Source organism: Ixodes scapularis, unplaced genomic scaffold (assembly GCF_016920785.2).
Source record: "Ixodes scapularis isolate PalLabHiFi unplaced genomic scaffold, ASM1692078v2 PGA_scaffold1__304_contigs__length_218370807, whole genome shotgun sequence".
Lineage (NCBI taxonomy): Eukaryota > Metazoa > Arthropoda > Arachnida > Ixodida > Ixodidae > Ixodes > Ixodes scapularis.
The window spans coordinates 139,936,501-139,955,890 of record NW_024609846.1 but is presented as its reverse complement, the minus strand read 5'-3'; the positions used below and the strand labels follow the sequence as shown (position 1 = coordinate 139,955,890).

Sequence of the window (19,390 nt, the reverse complement as noted above, 5' to 3'; positions counted from 1 at the left end):
AGGGTTAAACAAACATTTTGAGACAGCCGAGGAATTTAGACTGAAAACGCTGCACACTTTCTCTGCCAAATCTACATTAAAAAATGGCAAAGTGTCTTGAGATGTCTCAGACATGGCTGTGAAAAGTTCATTTAATCGAAGGCAGTTTTTTTTTTTTTAATATATTTTGCTTTTGAGTGGGTTTCTTTGAGGCCAACAATGTCACCCCACAACTCTGGTTCAATACCCTCGGCAGTGCAGGCCACTCAACTGTAGTTTTCGTATGAAGATTGTCCGTACATTAGGCTCGCAACATTTGCAATCATGAAACGTTGGGTTTTTGTTCACCATCAAAGATATGCACTCGAGTGGTAGTTAGTTACCTGGCTGTTGGGCGAACAGCTCAAACATTCTGCAGTGGTGGCTTCCGAAAAAAGTTTAAAAATGTTGTGGCTTGGCGTGCAGTCCCGTAGTGGATAGCAAACTGCTTTGAGAGGAAAACTAGACTCAGGATTACAAGTTCCAAGTCCCGGATTACTTCCAGCTGAGGTTTCTGGATCTTGGCCCTTCTTTGTTAAACGATTCCATTCAATGAATTGGCTGAAGTCAGCTCTGTTAAAGACCTCCCAATAAAGCAAATGGCGGTGCAGAGGCGTCGGAGCAGTGCAATGCAGAAGACCATTAATCTGCTCTGTTGCTTGGGCCTCAACCTACACTTCTGCTCAGTGATGCAGCGCTGCTATGACAATGTGTCCACTGATGTCCATTTTGCGGCAGTGACGTATGAAATCCCATGAACAAAACTGATGGTTTATTAGACTTCTGGTGCCTTTTTTCAATCAGTATTTGTGTATTTTATACAAAACATCTTGGACATTAATAACCCTACTAATGAGGTTCTGTGCAGGCACCAGAGCATGTAGCCACCATCGGCTAGAGGAGAGGGCACTGCCGATGTGGTGCCAATGTGAACTGTGCATAGGCACACTGTTGTGCCATCTAGCTAGGAATCCACTTATAAACAACCGTGCTACAGGTTAGATTTATTGAAATAAAACTTTGGTTGGGCCTTGTTGGTACATATCGATTAGAGGTTATAAAAGGTGCGAACTGTAACAGGATGGAAAAAGACACATGTACGACACGGACATGTGTCAACTTCCAGAACAGAAAACATCCTTAAATTGTCGATCCCCATCGCCTATACACACCCCCAAGCAACAAGATAAAGGTTCCTATCACTCATCACACGCAGCCATCAAGGAGCACAACTTCTTTGTTCAGCAGATAAAGGGATGGCATGCTTACACATTTGTCAGCCGCATTGTGTATACAGAATTCTTTGATAATTTCCCTTTTCAATAAACCTTGTGTGCTCTAACAGGTTCACGCCCACATCGTTTGCAGTGCTTCGCAAGTTGCCCACCCGAATTATTACGTACGGCTAGCATGTGTTCCCGCACTCTTTCATTAAAGCATCGGCCGGTCTGACCGATGTAAACTTCGCCGCAACTAAAAGAAATCTCATAAACCACCTTAGTCACGCATTCGGTGTATCTTGTTGCATGTTTTTTAAGCATGTTACAAACTTTCATTTTGACATCGCAGAGCATATCTTTGAAAGTTTGCACAAGGCTGAGAATACTACATTAACCCTTTGTCTAGCAGCCATCTTTTATAAATATGGAACCATCTGCACTGACATCTTGTCTGTCTTTTCACGACATTTGTCACTGGCCTCTCGTTTAATTTTCTGTAGGAGCCTTTCACACTCGTCAAACATGTAACCTTGTGATCAAAGCTGACCGGCAGTCTATGCTGGCAGCTGTTTGTAATGGCTGTGTGAAGGCAGGTGGAAGCTATTCGATGTTTTACAAGCTTTGAGCGGGCACTGCTGAAAGGAAGGAGGCCTTTTTTAGTTCGGGGATTATAGCTCCAGCGCAAATGATCTTTAGTAAAAATGAGCTGCAAGTCTAGAAACCGAATACTGCCGGCGTTAGGCATTTCCTAAGTGAAGTTCAGTCCGCCGGACAGTGATCTAAATTAATTAATTTCTGCCACGGCATGCTCCATACAATTTGGTGTACATTCCCCGAAAATAACTGAGAAATCATCCACATAGCAGAAAATCTTGACCACATTCATCGCGTCAAGAGCCCCTGATATGTGCTTGTCCATAGCAGACAGATAAATGTAGGACGAAACGTGGACTACGAAAGAACTAATACAAATGCCATTCTTCTGTACATAGAACTGTTTATTAAAAACAGTGGTCGTGGGCTGCAAGTAAAATTTTAGCAGCACCGTAAAATTCCATGAAAAGACAGACAAGAGGCCAGTGCAGGTAATTCCATATTTGGACCAAAGTGTCCTACAATTTAAAAAAAATGGCTGCTAGACACAGGGTTAATGTAGCGTTCTCAGCCCCGTGCAAACTTTCAAAATATGCTCCGCGATGTCAAAAAGAAAGTTTGTAACGTGCTCAAAAAAACATGTAGCAAGATACACCGAATGCATGACTAAAGTGGTTTATGAGATTCCTTTTAGTTGCGGCCAAGTTTACATTGGTCAGAACGGCCAAAGCTTTAATGAAAATTCGTATGAACACAAGCTAGCCCTACGCAGTAATTCGGGTGGGCATTTTGCACAGCACTGCCAACGACGTGGGTGTTAACCTGTGTTACAGCCCACAAGGTTTATTGAGAGAGGGAATTAGAAGATGGAAAGGGAAATTATCAAAGCTTTATGTATACACAAAGCGGCTTACACACGCGTAAGCATGCCATCCCTTTATCTGCTGAACAAAGAAGTTGTGTTTCTTGATGGCTGCATGTGATGAGAGATAGGAACCTTTATCTTGTTGCTTGTGTTTAGGGGATGGGGATAGACTGTTTGGCAGTGTTTCATTAAATCAGTTGGAAGTTGGCACTTCTCCGTGTTGTATGTGTGTCCTTCTTCGTCCTGTTCAGTTCGCGCTTTTTAACCTTTTAATAGATGTATCACACATGCAAATACAGTGATGCCTCATTGATATGGATACCATCGATCCCCCAAAAAATACTGGCCATGATGCGAGTTGTCAGTAATAATGGGACAAAAATGCATGTACGAGGGTTACTCCAAAAGCAAGGTCCCGCAGGTTTTTTCTCGCCCTAAGATATAGATAGTAATACAAAAATCTGCACGTTGCTACATTAATGTTTCTGACATACTTGTGTGGAATCTCACGGTCGTTGCACAAAGGACGCTGTTGTAATAGTCTGTGAAAATGACGTCTGTGTCTGACGTGCGTCACGAGCAACGAGCTGTAATCGAGCTCCTATCGCCGGAGAAAAAAAAAAAAATAGGAAAAATTAATGACGGTTTGTTTGCTGTGTACTGTAGTTGTGCAGTTGATAGGAGCGCAGTTGGACGGACGCTGGATGAAAAGAATTAAGGCCTCAAAAAATGAAGCGACTGAGCTGCACAATTGTCCGCATTCGAAGCGTCCTTTCACCGCCACCAACCCAGACGTGTTGCAGCATGCCAATGAATTTATTCATGTGAATCGGCACATCATAAGCTGACAATAGACCGATCTCGCAGCCAGTTTTATTATGCCACCGCTGCCACCATGCATTGTGGGAATTTTAGTTTTTCTGCACGTGTGACAACCACGCAGAGGGTCTGCGTGAGCAGAGCACGAGCTGTCTCGCGAACTGGCGCCTGTCTCCTATGAACTACAGTTATGGCGGCGTCATGCGTGCTTGGAACGGGTCCGTTGGCCCTAGATCATTAAGTCAGCAGAGGAAGTGCAATGCCAATTGTCGACGTTACCGGCGTATGCAGCATAAGAGGAATCCGAGAGACTTTTTTTCATCCAGGGAAAAAAAGCCCGTCCTCACTCAATTCTCCAAACCCGGTAGGCAGTTGCCAACTTTTGTGGTCTGTACTGCTCCATCCCCCCTACAGTCCTGTTTTGGCACCATGAGATTTTCACCTCTTTGGGCCAAGGATGCGCTGCACTGAAAACAGCTATAGCATTATTCACGGAGTGAGAGCTTGGCTACATGGGCAGAAAATTGGCTGGTACATGGAAGGAATGAATGCCCTTGTCTTGTGCTAGTGTAAACCCATAAAACTGCATGAAAGGGGCAGAAATATTCAATATGAATTTCAAGTATTTTGAGTAAGAAACGAGAAAAAGCTTTTCGGACATTCCTTTCTGAGCGATTTCTGTATTGGCCCAGTTCATACTCGAAAATGTTGTTTATACTCCGTGTCACTAGTTGTGTGCAGTGCATGCAAAGGCAACGCCTCGAAAAGAGAGAAAGGGCGAGCACTAGGAAGGCAGGGTGGGAATGGAGGGCAATGGAGGACGAAGGGAGAAAGAAAAAGCACTAGGAGTGTTAGAGAGAAGTGGAGGTTTCTCTCCTCCTAGCCAGCCTTCCTAGCGCTCGCTCTTTCTTTCCTTGTCTGGCGTTGCCTTCGCCTGTACTGCACGCAACTAGTGACTCAAAGTATAAGTAGTGGGGTATCCATATTCACGAGGTTTGTATTAACGAGTCATGACTGTACTTTTTGTTTAGAATCCTTGAGGCATAATGCAAGGACATAATATTTGTAAAATGACGTCTTCAGAAATATGGGATTGTATTGGAAGCAATGGAAGTCTAGGTGTTGAAATTATTGCTGGGACAGATGGGCATTTTATTGGCGTTTCCAAGAAACACTTGGCGTCGGTGTGAAGAGAACCTTTTTCGACCACAGTCGCAGAAATCGGGGCTTGCCTCTCCTCGACAAATTTGCCGCTTTCACATTCACTTCCTATTGCGACATTAAGGGAAAACGCCTCTCAATAGTGGCCTAAATCATTCAGAACTAAGATCAAATGATATGGCTGGCGGCAGTCTCGGTTACGGACTTCAGTCGCAGTGTGAGCACATACAGTCTCTAGCCCATAAAAATTAAAGTTTCTCCAGTGTTGTAATGACTGAGCTTGTCTGGAGAACTTTGCGTTTCTCCCCCCTAGTCATTTTGGAGTGAAATAACACCACTGTTTGTGGTCGGGAAAATAAGTAAAAAAGAAAATAAGTGCAGTTCTCAAAAACAGTTTCCACTTTGTTTTCCCTTGGTTCTTAAATTCATTTGTGGGCCCCACGCAATGAAGTTTGCTCCGACAAGTTGTGTTGTTTATAACGTTCGCCACAATGAAATGTGCATTACACCGTTGAACTTGTATCATTTTCACTCTTGAACACTTCGCACGGAATGCTGGATTTTTGTTTTTTGTATTTATTTTACAGTTTTAGGCAATGACAGTGTGAGAATGACAGGGACTTAGTTCTGCCTCCAGTGCGTGCTTCCTATAGCAAGTTACAGCTCGGGAACGGCGAAGGAAGGAAAGGCTGAGGAGGAAGAAGCAGACGGAACGCTGGAGAGGAGAGGGGGAGACCTCCTCCTGGTCTCCAGCATTTCACCTGCTTCCTCCTCCAAGGCCTTCCTTTCCCTTTCCCTACCTTCTTGAGTTGCAACGGACCATAGCATATATAACGCTGTGGCGTCTCGTATGCCTTGAGCGTGCACGCGCAACCAATGCACGACGGAAGTCTGGGCATCCGAGCGAGTTGCCCCATCATCCTCATCCAGTCAGTGGTTATAGAAGGCTGTCATCAAAACCTACTGTGGTCAGTTTCCCTTTAGGTGCAAGCATAGTAGAAGCTACAAAAGCGAGTTCCGGGCTTTTGGCAGAAACGCATCGTTCGGGCCAACATGGTCGTACCTGTAATTTCCCCTTTGCTAGCACGGAGTGTGAGCCTAACTACAGTGTGGTGGAATTGCTTTACTGAAGTACAGACTTAGGTGGTAAGATTGGGTGTTCGACACTATCCAGTATGAGGCTGGTCGCAAAAGGTGTTTTTTAAACATAAGTATCACATGCAAGGATCTCCAGTCGTAAGGAATACTGTAAACTAAAGGAGAAAAAATTGGTTGGTGCATAGGTGTACTACGCTGCATAAATTTCAGTAGAACTATGTGTGGGTGGCACAAGAAATGAGAGGGCCGAGTAGCGCTTGAGAGTCGCGTGAACTACCCATGCCGCAGAGGACGCGAGCTCGGCTGCGTCCACAGCTATGAGCGAAGATTTTGGAATCGCTGCCGCCAAAGCGGCATCTATCGGACAGGAGCGCGTTGCTTTAACGTGAGCAAGCCAGCAAAAACGAAATTGATGCAGAAACCACATTTTTTAGTTGTCTATGAATTGCAATAGCATTAGTCTAGGGCAACATCTAGGACGACGTCTAACACGACCTTGAGGGCAATCTCAAGGACGTCCTGTATGACGACGTTTAAGGCTGACGTCTAGACCGACCTCTAGGGTGATCTTAGGGACAACCTCTAGGATGACCTTGAAGGTGACGTCCTAGAGGACCACCTCTAGGACGACTTCAAGGTCGTCAGGTGCTCTGATGAGGGTGCAGATGAGAAGGAGTGTGCAAATATGAGCTGAAATGGTCTACTGCGCATACCTACCGCGCAATAGGAAGCCAGAAAGTAAAATAAAAAAATCGGGTAGGGTGGCGGGGGTAGCTAAAGAATGTTATCACACTGCGCGACACTCAGCAACAGGCATGGAGCGCGGCGATGCAAATAGGTCGGCGCTCCAATGTTATCTGTGTGACATCATTTTCGTGACCAAGTTTTCGTGCCATCGATCTCCCAACTTTGCACTCCTTTCCAGGCGTGGAGACAGATGTAGTTTTACGTCAAAAAGAACTGTTGAAAAACTAGAGCCAGAAAATGCATGACTGATTATAAGCAGCCTCTTTTGAAAGTGATCTAAGAACTCACACAGAAGTTATATTATTACTAGTATTTGTATTTAATAAAAAAAACTATGTTGATGCGATGAGGCCTCCTACTGATTGCAGAAGGTTTGTGTTGCTTTAAATATAAAAAAAAAAATAAAGTGATGTAAACAAAAAAAACTGGTATAGGCTATATTGGGTTTGCAGAATCCTTTTAATGTCAAAAACGCACTAAAAACATAAATCTTCATGGAAGTTTTGGCGAAGGCGAGAATGCTCAGGCTTTGTTAACAAATGTAGATGAAAGACACAGAGCGTGTTTTAGTAACGTTGAAGTGTGTACAGCAACTGTCCTTGCGGCAGAGCGTGCAACTGCCACTGTGTTTATGGCATCTGCTTTCTTTGTTTCTGTGCTGGCCACCAAAGCAGGGTAAAAAAAATATTTTTTAGAAAAACATTTAATCAATAAGATTTTTTTGATTTCAATAATTTATTTGTTTTAAATTAGATTTATTTTATTTATAACGCTGTAGCCAGGAAATAGTGACTCTTTTTTCCTAGATGTAATTTTTAAACATGGCAGATTGAGTGATCAATCTGTCCGGTCACTGAAAACAATGTGGAAGAAAGAGTTAACCTAAAGTACAGTTTTATTAGAAACTTTTCATTAATGTTGCTTTCCTTTTTCTGCAAAAGTAAGAGCAAAGTTGCTTTGCTTTTTCTTTTGATTTGTTTTCACTGGAATGTTGCATTGCTGACGAAGATGGAAGAAAAGCTCAACGCTCTGATTTGCTCCCAGCAGCACTGCTTTTTGCTTGTGTTCAGCCTGATATAAATTTTCCTTGCTCGATGAATTTATGATTTAAATACAAAACAAATGCAAAAAGGAAGCTTCAAGTAATAGACCAACAGTTTATAAAAATATGTTTTGGAATATTTTTTTTGCAGAAAATGTTTGATTTATATTGCCACAATAAATGTGGTCTCATCTAAATTATCTCGTTTTTTTATTCTTCACCCTGTACCAGAGTCAACATTGCTTGATATGTGCGACCCCGGTGTCAACTGTTCTGGGGTTTCAATCAGATGTGTTCTTTACTTCAAAAAAGTAATTACCTAAAGTGAAAATTACCTGACCTAAAAAGCAATGGATTACAATCACAAATTATTTGCCATAAAAACTAATTGATTACTTCTGCATTACTCTAACAACAGGGATGGGCAGTATTTCAAATACAAGTATTTGAAATACGTATTTCAGATACTTTGTGTATTTTGCATTTGTATTTAATTACAAATTGGGTAATGTATTTGACGTGTGTATTTAAATACTAAAACGTGGGTATTTCAAATACAATTGTAATTAAGTACAATTTTGCGGGCACAAATACATCCCTCAAATTTATGGTCACGACTCATTTTGCTCATCCTAAGACGTGTCCAGAGCAGGAAGAAAACTATGCTCTGCACCGAATGCAGTGTCTCTCAATCAAGCACAAGCATTTAGTGACTTTGTGATTACCGGGCTAGTCCAGGGCAAAAATAGTGACGAAATCGACGTTCACCGGCAGACTGGCTAAATAAGTGCCTGTGACAACTTGTGATGCTTTCCAGCCTGATTTCCATCCATAAGTGCCTGGAACATTCTAAATGCGCGGGTCGTCCAGATTTTTGTAACTGGTGCAAGTCCCAAAACAATAAAAAATTCTCTGGCTAGTGCTGCGCGTCTTGGTCGTCTCGGTTCTTTGTTGGTCTATACCTAAATGTAATCGACAAAAAAAGCTGCTTAAAGCTCTGTACTTTTTTCACCTATTACGTCCAAGCTGATTACATTTTTTTTTTCTTGTGATTATATTTCTATTACGTTACTAGAGCCTCGCACACTAACTCCCGAGTGTGCGATGCAAAATTAAAATGAGATACCCAGAAACCCGTTGCAGGTGCCCCGAAGTCGCTGACGCAAATTTTGAGGAATGTATTTGGAAAAGTATTTGGAGGAGACCAAATACATTTGGTTGTATTTGTATCTTGTATTTAAATGATTTTTTGGAAGTGTAATTAGATTTGTAATTAGATACATTTTTGAACAAGTATTTTGTATTTGTATTTCGATACATATTTGCATGTATTTTGCCCATCCCTGTCTAACAAACACATAAAAGACATGGAATGTCTACTGTTTGTTTGAGGAGCAAAATTCTTTGCCTCATCAGAAATAGAGTGCAAATAACATACATTTAGTACAATCTCGCTTTATTTTAGGTTAATAATTTGAGGAGAAGAAATCTATAAAGTCTCAAACGATTTAAGCTGGTGCTCGAGATAAACGAGTCTTGCGCTGTTTAACCGAAATGAATTGAAATGCATGAACAGAGACAAATGCAATTGAGCAGTGGGGGCATGCCTGTCATTTGAAATAATCAGAGTTTGTCATATGCAAAACGCAGTTATCCTAAAGATGTGGTTTTATGGTTGCCGCATATCGCCTAAATAAGGGTTGTTTTACCCACGAACACTTACTGGCAGTGAAACCAAGATCTGGAACTTGCGTTTGGGTACACTTCGAAGACTGTTGCTTGATGAAGGTTGCTATCCCCGACCGAATGATTGTCTTGGTTTTTAATGCCATAGCATTATTAAGCTACTCATCTCAGATTTCTCTATCTGGCCTCTAATGTAGTAGGCAGGGGAGGGGGGTCCCTGGTCTCCTAACCTCCTTCAATCCAGGTTCCCCGCTAGATTTAGCGCAAATATTGACATCACATCACCTATGCACCCATTCAGTTTCCCTGCTAAATTTAGTGGAAAAATTGACGTCACATGACCTATGCATCAGCTCGGTTATCTTGAAGTCGTTGTAGACGTCATTCTTAATGTCGTCCTCTAGGATGTCTCGACGTCGTCCATGGCCTCGTAACAAAAGGAGGAAGTAAACATGATGACTGCTATCGAAGTTCGTAGACAACCAACAATAGTGGTTTCTGCATAATTTTTTTCTTTCTTGCTTGCCAAGCCTATCAAAACCAACACATCACTCGAAATATTCTTTTACAAACTTTCAGTTGAACTAATGAAGGAGTTTAGAAATGATTAAAAATCAATTTGTCAGTTATCAACAGGCTTTCACATCTTTCACACGTTTACAGCCATCCTAAACTGTCTCACCTGCAGTTTCTATGTCAGTCACTGCTTATCCTCACAAAACTCGGGGTGTCTTCCCTTCCCCTGCAATTTCGGTCGTCCCCGCATGCACAGTCTGCTGACGAGGACCCCAGTATTCTTGTCTCTAAACAGCTTCGAAGTCTCGAGCCGTTTCGGTTCGGCTTCCCTGCCAGCTCATTGCCTGCCGTCGAAAAACTACGATTCTCGAGGACAGCAGGGTTGATGCTGCATTGTTTTTCTGTTCCAATAAACGGCTGCGATCACACCCTTGACTGACATTTTTGTCTGCACGCACCGGCTAGTGCCGAGTCACGTGCCATAAGGTGCATAGCTGGTTGGTCTAGCCAATCTTTTAGAGCACTGTCAGGGTGAGCAGGGTCAAGGTCCCATCAATGGCCTTGGTGCGTTTGCAAGGCCGACGCGCATGCCACTCTTGTACGCATTACTGAAAAAGAGTAACTGATTACAGTAATCAATTACTGCATCACTAAAGTAATCGAAAAATTGCCAGAAAGTAATTGATTACTTTTCAGGTTACTTTTTTAAAACTTTTTATTGCGAAATCAAAAAGTTTAAATGTTCAAGTTGGTTACAATGGAACATGTGATTAGGAACTACCGAAGCCTAGTGAAGATTTTTCATTTTATAACTCTAGAGAGAGCATGTGACCTTCTTCACGGGCGTGTTCGGAACAAAATAAGCTATTGGTAATAGAATCTGTCACCTCCTTCAGTAATAGAGATAGACATAGAAAGAGAGAGAGAGAAGGATAAATAAACAGCCACATGCTGGACTGGTAAAAACCCAGATATAGGGATGAACAAAAATTCTAGATAAGATAACCTTCTGTTTTTAGTACATTCTATGCAAGCACGCTCTGGTGAACTCTTCCGAGATAAAATGGGGGGAGGGGGGGGGGTTTGAGGGCCAAAGACCGAGGCAGAAGGTTTTTTTGTTTTATTTTTGGTCGTGGCTAGATGAGGTCAGTGCAGAACACATTTGTCTATGCCGCAGCAAACCAGGATGTAAAAACAACCTGTACACAGGAAACAAGGTACTCGACAGCTCGGCAGTCAAAACGTCACTGAGCGCGTTGACATTTTATTCCTAAGTAGACAGAGTAATTTTTTTTTGTAAAAAATATCATCTGAATAATTTTAGCTCTTTCAGAAACATATAATTGTTTACTTGTAATTGATTACAGAAGAATAGTAATTAATCTACAGCAAACGTTACCACAGAAAGAAAGTAATTGAAGCATTAAAAATATTTAATATATTTAATTGATTACGACTAATCAGTTACTTGCAACTTGTTACATACAAGTTTGGTGCATACACAGTAGCATCAGCGAACAAGCAGCGAACATTAGCATCAGCGAACTTCCCCAAGTTCTTATGGTTTTGTGTGATATTTATAAAAAAACAACACAGATTGGGGTTTGGGAAAGGACCGAAACTCCCCCTGCCGTCTTTCTGGCAGTGACCATAGCCATATCTCTATCTCAATTCAGGGAAGCGAGTACCCAAAACTGTATTTACAATGAGATAAAAAAAAAATATTTCCCGAATTTTGCATGCATTGAACTCAAGTTTCTCTTTGTCCCTCAGAGATATACATAGTTTCTCCCACGACATGAGAAATTTCAGATGTTGTAGGCGTTCCTCCAAAATGGGAACAAAAACTGGTTCCTCACACCTTCCCACTCTTGCAACGAGTTCCCGTTACAAGTTCTGGTGGTTCAAAAGGAACGCATTCCCACTATGCTTCCCAAGATTGTAACGTGTCGTGACATTGATGTTAGATTTGCATATTTTTCTGAAACATTGCGCCGGGTAATCTGTAGATAAAAGAAAGCACCGAGGTGAAAATATTCGTATCAGGCTGTGTGTCGTGTTGCCACAATCGTATTTGTTCCAGTAATTGGTTTTCAATTATCTCTTGGACACTTCCCTATCCTTTCGGGTAAGAAATTGAAATAGTCTATATTAAAAAGCCTAAATGCCTACTAAATCTTGGTAAAATTGCAGATAAATAGACAAGAAAAAGGATAGCCATTCCCCTTGCCATTGCCTCAAAGATTCAGCGAATTCCCATCCCAGTTCCGCCGATACAAGATGGAACGGCGGCATTCCTTTGTTTCTCCTAAAAAGAATGTGTTTGAGGAACGTCGTTCCATAGAGCTCTTGAAATTTCCCGCGACTTGGCAACATTGGTACGAGGGAGGCATGTAGATGGCAGGGTGCTTCCCACCAACGTCACTAAATGGAGGTCAGTTGATGAGCTTCCTGTAACATGTGGCACGTCCCCTCAATGGCACTCACTATGCTGTCGGCCCAGCCCGTGTGGACAGAATCGACATAACTGGTGGAATATTGGATGCACGTTGCGTGTGGTGGAAAGTGATTATGTTGGGGTTTTTATAGTGAGCATGAAGTTTGTGCAAATCTATGTGCGAAGAGAGAGTAATTCAAAAGAAGTTTTTCGTTGCCCATGAGAGCAATGCCGTCGGTTGTACTAGGGTAGCCTTGTACCTGCTTGTGGCAAGCAACGGGAAGCATCATTTATGAACGACGATCCATCATGGAGCTTGCCAACAGATAGGTCTAAAAACGTTGGCTACCCACATTGAGGATTTCGCCTTTCCCGAGAAAAAAAATAGCTAGGAGGTGATCTGGGCTCTTTTACTGTAAACATGCAAATCTTTTTTATTAAAAAAAAAAAATTAATGGGCCTGATTTTAGCAGACCTATCACATTACTCACACTTGAATGGACCTTTTTCCAGTAAGCTTCTGCGCATGCGTAGACTACCGCTGTCGCCATTTTCGCAGGACACCGGGATGCGGTGCCCTGTGAAAATGGCGACAGCAACATTGTCAGGATCTATCTTTGCGCGTATTTAGTTTATTTCGACGCTTTGTTTTTCAGTATTGGTAGCATGGAGTATAAAAAGCACTGAAAACCGGTACAACGGTACAATGCTAATGTGTTTTGACGGGTGGAGACATGTTTGGCTGCTCTTCGATTGTAGTTTGCAGACAACTCCCCAGACGGCGCTTGTTACTCAAAAAAGATCCATAATGATCATCTAGTCCAGAATGAATAGAGCAGCACAATTTTGAACTTCTTCAAAAGCACGAGTATGATATTTTATGCAGCGTTGCAGGTAACACACTTGTGGTAGTGGTTCAGTCTGGACACTGATTTTTCTGCAGTGGATAAGGTGGAATGCGGAGGAGGAAAAAAGTGTCGCAGCTGCTGTTAAGAGCTTTTTTTCCTTTTTTTTTTTTTTTTTCCCCAAACCGAAACTGCACTCAGTCCGGTCTGTCCCTGTTCCCCGCAAGGCTGTCATTCAGACCCCGTTCACGCAGCAGCACTCACGTCAGGTTTCTTTTACTGTCTCGCACTAGCAGTACTGGACGGGGAGGCAGGGACAGAGGCTATGCTGCTTGCTAGGGCCCTACCTTCATATGGCTCTGAGGGTGCACTGACTCGTTTAATGCTGTTGTTGTCTGGTTAGATGTCGGTCAGCATTTCTATTTTCGGCGCAGGTCCTCTATGTTTCGTTGAGAAAAGCGCCAATGTTTCATTTTCAGGCGTTGGCTCCCAAATTCGTTGGACCAGTATTGAAACTTTTCTGTCGTGTGGAATTCTAGAAATGCAACAAGTTGTTTTCTGCACTTTGGTTTGCGTTTAGGTGTCCTTTTAGGACTCCCACTCGGAGTGGCCACGCATTGACAGCAGTGTGGACGGTGCTACAGAATCATATAGAGGCATCTTTATATGAATTCTCCCCTATCTAATGCCCAAAAGAGTCCTTGGGGTAAATTAATAAATAAATAAATAAATAAAAAATAAAGCTCCTGTCCTTGTTGACTCTTGTCAGGAAAGCTTTCTTTGGGGCAATGATTTCTGGGGTTTGTCTCTTGCTTGGGACACAGCTCATTTCAGATGGTGAGCTGGTTGGTGATAGTGCTAAGGACACAGGTGGATATGAAGAAGATAATATGTACCATAGTCGGCAGACAAGGTGAGAACGACGGGGAGGAGGTTCAGTTGCCTTTCCTGCAGCTTCGACCGTGCTTCAACGTTTCGTGCACCAAGAGTGGGCATGCGCAGACAAAGCACGTCGGAAGGCACGGAGAGCGTGCTAGAGGGGTCATTTGAAAGACACGACCCGTTCCCACCTTGCCAACGACTGTAGTCCGGTCTTCTTTGTGTCCCTGTCCATTCTTTGCGCTATTTATTTTTAACATGTCACGTTCCACGGTTAATAACGACAAGTTTATTTGTTCAAACAATCAATTGATCAATCACTTCTCTCGCAGCCAAGGATGGGGGCGAACTGGGAGTTACTCGGGCAGACAGCACCAGCAGCCTGAGCTCCTGGAAGACCTCCCGTGCCAGCAGCAATGCCAAGGAGCGCAAGGTCTCCGGGGTGGGTAGCCTTTCTTTCCCGAACTGCCAGGGCTCGTGACCTTTTTTGCGCCTGAAAGTGTTGGGGCTCGGCCCCTGGATGAGCTACGTTTAGAGCATCAACACTCTCCGACTTTCTTTTGGGCGCTCCCATCCTGTTGCCCAGTGCAGAGCAGGCGCAACTGGCGGCGATTCCAACTTGCGACTTTCCCAACTCTAGATACTGTGTCGGAAAGAGTGATGTAGTTTTGCTTCATCACAGACTGTTTTTAACGTATCTGGAGGAGGGAAAAGTGTTTGCTGCAATTTCGAATGACTGGCAACAATATTTTTAAGTGAGACTTCTTTTAGTGGCTCAAACAAAGAACACAAAAACTTTGAGAGATCACGAGGAAGACTCGGAGAAAACTGCAGAATATTTTGACTCCTCAAAAATCTCGAATGAGGCAAGTTCTGCGGTTTTAGGACCTATTTGTGGTGAATGTGCTTGCCACGGCAGGGGCACAGCTAATGAATCGGGGTTTAATGTGGGACCAAAGATTTTGCCACTAACTGCTGCCAGATGGAATATATTTTTTTGTTGGGCTTCGGTAGTGTGTAAGTTTAGTTGACTGGGATGTAAACTGGTTAGAAAGAGGGCTGCAGTATATGTGCTGAGCAGTTTGTGAGTTGAGACGGCTTGTTGTCGAGCGTCCAGGTACCGAAAAGTCGGGGTCCCCCGAACGCAAACGTGAATAGCTACATCTCCTTTATTAAAGGGCAACTCTGATTAATTTTACATATTAGGAAAACAATGCAATTCTTTTTAGTATCGCCTAAAAAGGCCACGTGCTAAATATTTCGATCTAATTCCGCCTAAGAGTTGATGAAACTAGCAAACAAAGATTGAGGTGCGCGAAATTACCAAAATCAACTAATGCTGGCAGGAAACGGGGGGTGAAACCAACAGCGCAGTCGATACCATCGTGTCGGCTCAACCCACCCTGCGCTACCTGCATTGTGCTCGGGGCTCTTGGGGAGATTCTTTTGCTCGTTTTGTACTTTAAGCAGAGCCTACGGGCGGCGCTAGCTGTGCGCTCATTGTTGACCACGGGATTTGCGAAACGCGCATACGCCTGTGTGCTCCCACGCGAGTGTGTTCATTGCCGGCAGCATCTGTCGCGTGCGAGAGAGCTAGTTTGTGACGTTGGGCAGGGCATACTTCGACAAACCCGTCGCGATATATTCATCTGTGGTTTACTAAACTTTACTTTCTATTAATGTTTTCAAAACAAGCTTGGGAAAACTTGCTTTTTTCTGCGCTAAAACACAATCTGTGGCCGCGGTAGTCAAGGTGTCGTCGGGTGTAGCAGGCTTCCGATCGTAGCAGACGGCACTTGTGTACTTGCGCCAAGCTGCACACAGCTGCCAGGTATGCGACGTCACGGATTTTACCACGTGGTTAGAGGTGGTGGGTGATGACACAGGAGCAATGTTGCCCGCCGCAGGGAAGCTCTTGGTTTCGGTTTCTGGTAAGTTTTAAATGAAGATAGCACAAAAAAATCTTTTTTTTTTTTAAAGAAATGATTTAGAACCATTTATTACTACCTCAAGATATATAATCAACCGTTAACTCCAATTTCTTGGTACTAATCGGAGTTGTCCTTTAAAGGCATAAAGGACGTTCGATTGTCCTTTATGCTGGGACCTCTAGCGTAAACTACTACCAGGATCAACACATGCGACAGCATGACTCTCTGGCTTTTGTGACATCATTTGTTGCCAGCTCAGTGCCACTTTTAATACGTGGGCAGAATAGGACGCAGTGATGCGATTGCTGCACCATTTGCGCCAAACTGCACCAAAGGGCCTACCCTGCTACATCCTGCCACATTTGGCCCTAATGTGAGGAACTTGTGCCAACGTTGCACCAAAACTTGACTTTCACTTTATTAAATACTGAAAATATGATGGCTCAGGCTCGGCTACACATCCGGATTGTTATGGGAGGCTTGTGCGAATTGTCAGAACGTTTGATTTTAACCGCAAATAACGTACTATCCTATTTGATCTCTCTGTCTGTGTCAAACACTGACAGTACTCGGAATTTATGAGATATCTCTTGCGTTTCTGGTCTGCTCTGGATGTGTAAGTCAGCTTTTTTGAGTGCGGTTGTCACCACGCTCGTGTGTGCTGCTGTGAAGTGGTAACCACGGAGTAAGCCTCGCAATTTTGCTTGTCTTGCTTCGCCGCAGCGCATCTGAGTGCTAAAAGGAAAGCATTCCCCCAGAGCGGGACGTTAAACATGCAAGCACCGGGTATATTAGGAAAAGGAACTTTGTGAGTATTAAAGTAACAGCTCTTAGTTGTAGTAAAAATTTCTCAATTGTACTTTGGCTACTATTTATGATAAACTGCAGTATTCTAGCGATATCTTTTTCAAATTCATGGTTTAGCGAGTACTCTCAAGAAAATTTATATGAACTGCTCTATAGGTTTATTGTTACTTGAACTCTGTTGTTTAGTTGTCACTTTTATATATGTTTTATCCATTTGAAGTACTGTCAATAGAATAAACTAAAACTGAATTATCTGAAGCAGTATAAGGAAGCTTGGGTGTAACCTGAACAACATCGTTGGGATTGCTTTAAGAAGGCATACTTATCCTTCATATGCCGATCTGTTATTATGAGGTTCTGCGTACAAAATGTCATTAATTTTTATAATTTACTGGCAAGTTTTTTTTTTTTTTTTTTTAAATATGCATTAAGAATTTTTGTTTTATTACAAGCTTTAGAACTTAAATGAAACATCAATTTGTGTCCTCAAGATTATTCTAACATTATTTTAGTGGAATATACTCTTTGGTTTATATTTCATTTCGTACCAAAAATGACCATTCACAGCTGTCCATACTGTCCACCATCGATCAACATCTTGTAGCCATGCCTAGGGCTTTTACGTGAAACTGAACAGCTGCTTTCATGTTTAAGGAAATCAAATCTGCCGTTACACAGAAGTGTGAAGGCAAAGCATGCATATTTGTTAGTTGGATAGGCTAACTCACAAATCCTAATGTATAATATTCACGGACGTATGAATAAAAATGAAGTGTCTGCTTGTGCTTCAAAAGTACTTGTGGTTGCTCCAAAAGGTGCCACAAAATGACTTGGGTCAATCGCATCACCGTAGGACACCGAACACACCAGTCAGAGATGCATACCGTCACAGAATGGAAGATTGTCGAAAGCAATGTTGCTGTCAAAATTACCGCCGACTCGAGCCGTCGTCTTGATTTAGCGTTTAGTGACGGGGGGTGAAACCACGTGCTTGCATCAGTAGCCTTGACAGCATTGTACACTAGGTATGAAACAAAATCTAGTCTCTGGGTGCTTTCTTTTTGCTAAAACGTTGCTCTAAACATTTGGAACAACGTCGGGCAGTGCAGTGAGCCTGCTAGGAATGAAAAACTTCCACTTTAAAGGCCTTTTCACGCATACACCCAGCACTACCTCTGCAACATTACCGTAAAATCCCGTAATGGTGCCCTCCAATGAGAGATCGGTCATCCTACTTTTCTGGCTAAATACTATCCATAATGTAAACATTCCGGAACATTGCCCACCCCCTGATTTCCATTGGACATTGTGCGATGTCCGAAAGGAATCGCTTCAATTGTGCGATATGCGGTACCTGTACATGTGGTGAGCGGGTTACCGCATTTTTGTCTGCGATCTGCACGCGTATTATCGGTTCCTGTGACATGCGAGTTCGTAGCAAGTTCCAGTGCTTTTTGTCCGCCGTCTGCATGCACGATATCGGTTCCCATGGCACGCAAGTTGAACCGGTTTCCCCCTGTTTATCGCACCGTGATACATGAATCTGCTGCATCCACAATCTGTGGTATCCTTTCCCAGACATGGGAGTTTGTAGCAAATTCCCACGTGTTTGTCACATTGTGCAACGCAAACTCGTTGTGTCCGTGATGTGCAGTGTCAGTTCCCACGATTTTTTGTCTCATCGCCAAGGATAGCCCAGCTCATCTTTTCACCATTCATCTCTTCATTTTAGGTAGGCACCCTTACGAAATTTAGGGCGCCGCCCTTGCCAATGCGGCCCTGATTTTGCGCTGTATTAGTGACACGACGCCATTACGGCGTTGGATCGGTACCGGGTTGCGTTCAAATCGGCGCTGTCCCTAGCGTCGGTTTAACGTGGTGACGTACGCGCTAACTTATCTTTAGCGGAGGGTTGCAGTTGTTCTTGGCTCAAGGAGATGAGGGATGTTGGGGAAAGACAATGCAACTATTTTCGCACCCGGTCGTGCCGTTTGCCGAAAAGTGTGCCTCTGCCCGCCGCGCGGCCGCAGAGCCAGAGGGGGCGGCGCGGCGCCGTGTCTACGGAGGACCTGGTGAACGACGCCATCCTGGTGAGTGGGGCCGGCCAGGACTGCAAGCCCGGCAAGTCCAAGGCCTCGCTCGGCCGGCGCTCCGGGATTCTGCTCGGCTCCTCCAAGACGGTGAGCTTTCCGGGGTGCGGGCTTCTTTTTGCACCCGTTCGGCTTCCCGGGTGGCGAACGGTGGCGCGACATCGGGAGAGTCAGGTGACAGCATTGAACCCAGTGCTGTAGGGATGCGTCCCGGTCCAACGTTGGACGGACGGGGATTTGTGCGTTGCGACATTGTTGTTCCGCTCATACTTTGATCGTTATGCTGATGTCGGCTTTCTTTCTTTTCGAGCTGCATACCGACTTCTTTTTATTTCTTTGCTTTTGAAAGAACAGTGGCTTACATCTGTGTGCCGTGACCGGTACGGTTAGATATAAATGCGGATGTTTGGTGAGACATGTTGCACTCGAGATGCTCCTGAAGTGATTTCGTCAATAAAGTGGTCGGGTTGACAGAAGGGTCACAATTTCATTTCTTTATTGTCCAGATGGAAAAGGAATAGCTGAAGACGTTGCACATAAAGTCTTGTCAACCTTTGTGTGATTGAGTCTAAGCAATGTTAATGGAATCGAAGATTTTGTTTACAAAAGCACATAGATATCATAATTTGTTTATC

General features: G+C 43.4%; 1 protein-coding gene across 2 annotated transcripts in view; it reads left to right on the top strand.

Moving 5' to 3' along the window:
- The window catches only part of LOC8035386 (pleckstrin homology domain-containing family G member 5), a 432,434-nt gene that overhangs the window by 358,340 nt on the left and 54,704 nt on the right, over positions 1 to 19,390 (top strand). For both annotated transcript variants that reach the window (XM_042290955.1, XM_029985409.3), the window contains 2 exons: positions 14,260 to 14,369; positions 18,696 to 18,845. In XM_042290955.1, coding sequence (XP_042146889.1) covers positions 14,260 to 14,369; positions 18,696 to 18,845 — 260 coding nt within the window. The remainder of the gene's footprint in view (positions 1 to 14,259; positions 14,370 to 18,695; positions 18,846 to 19,390) is intronic.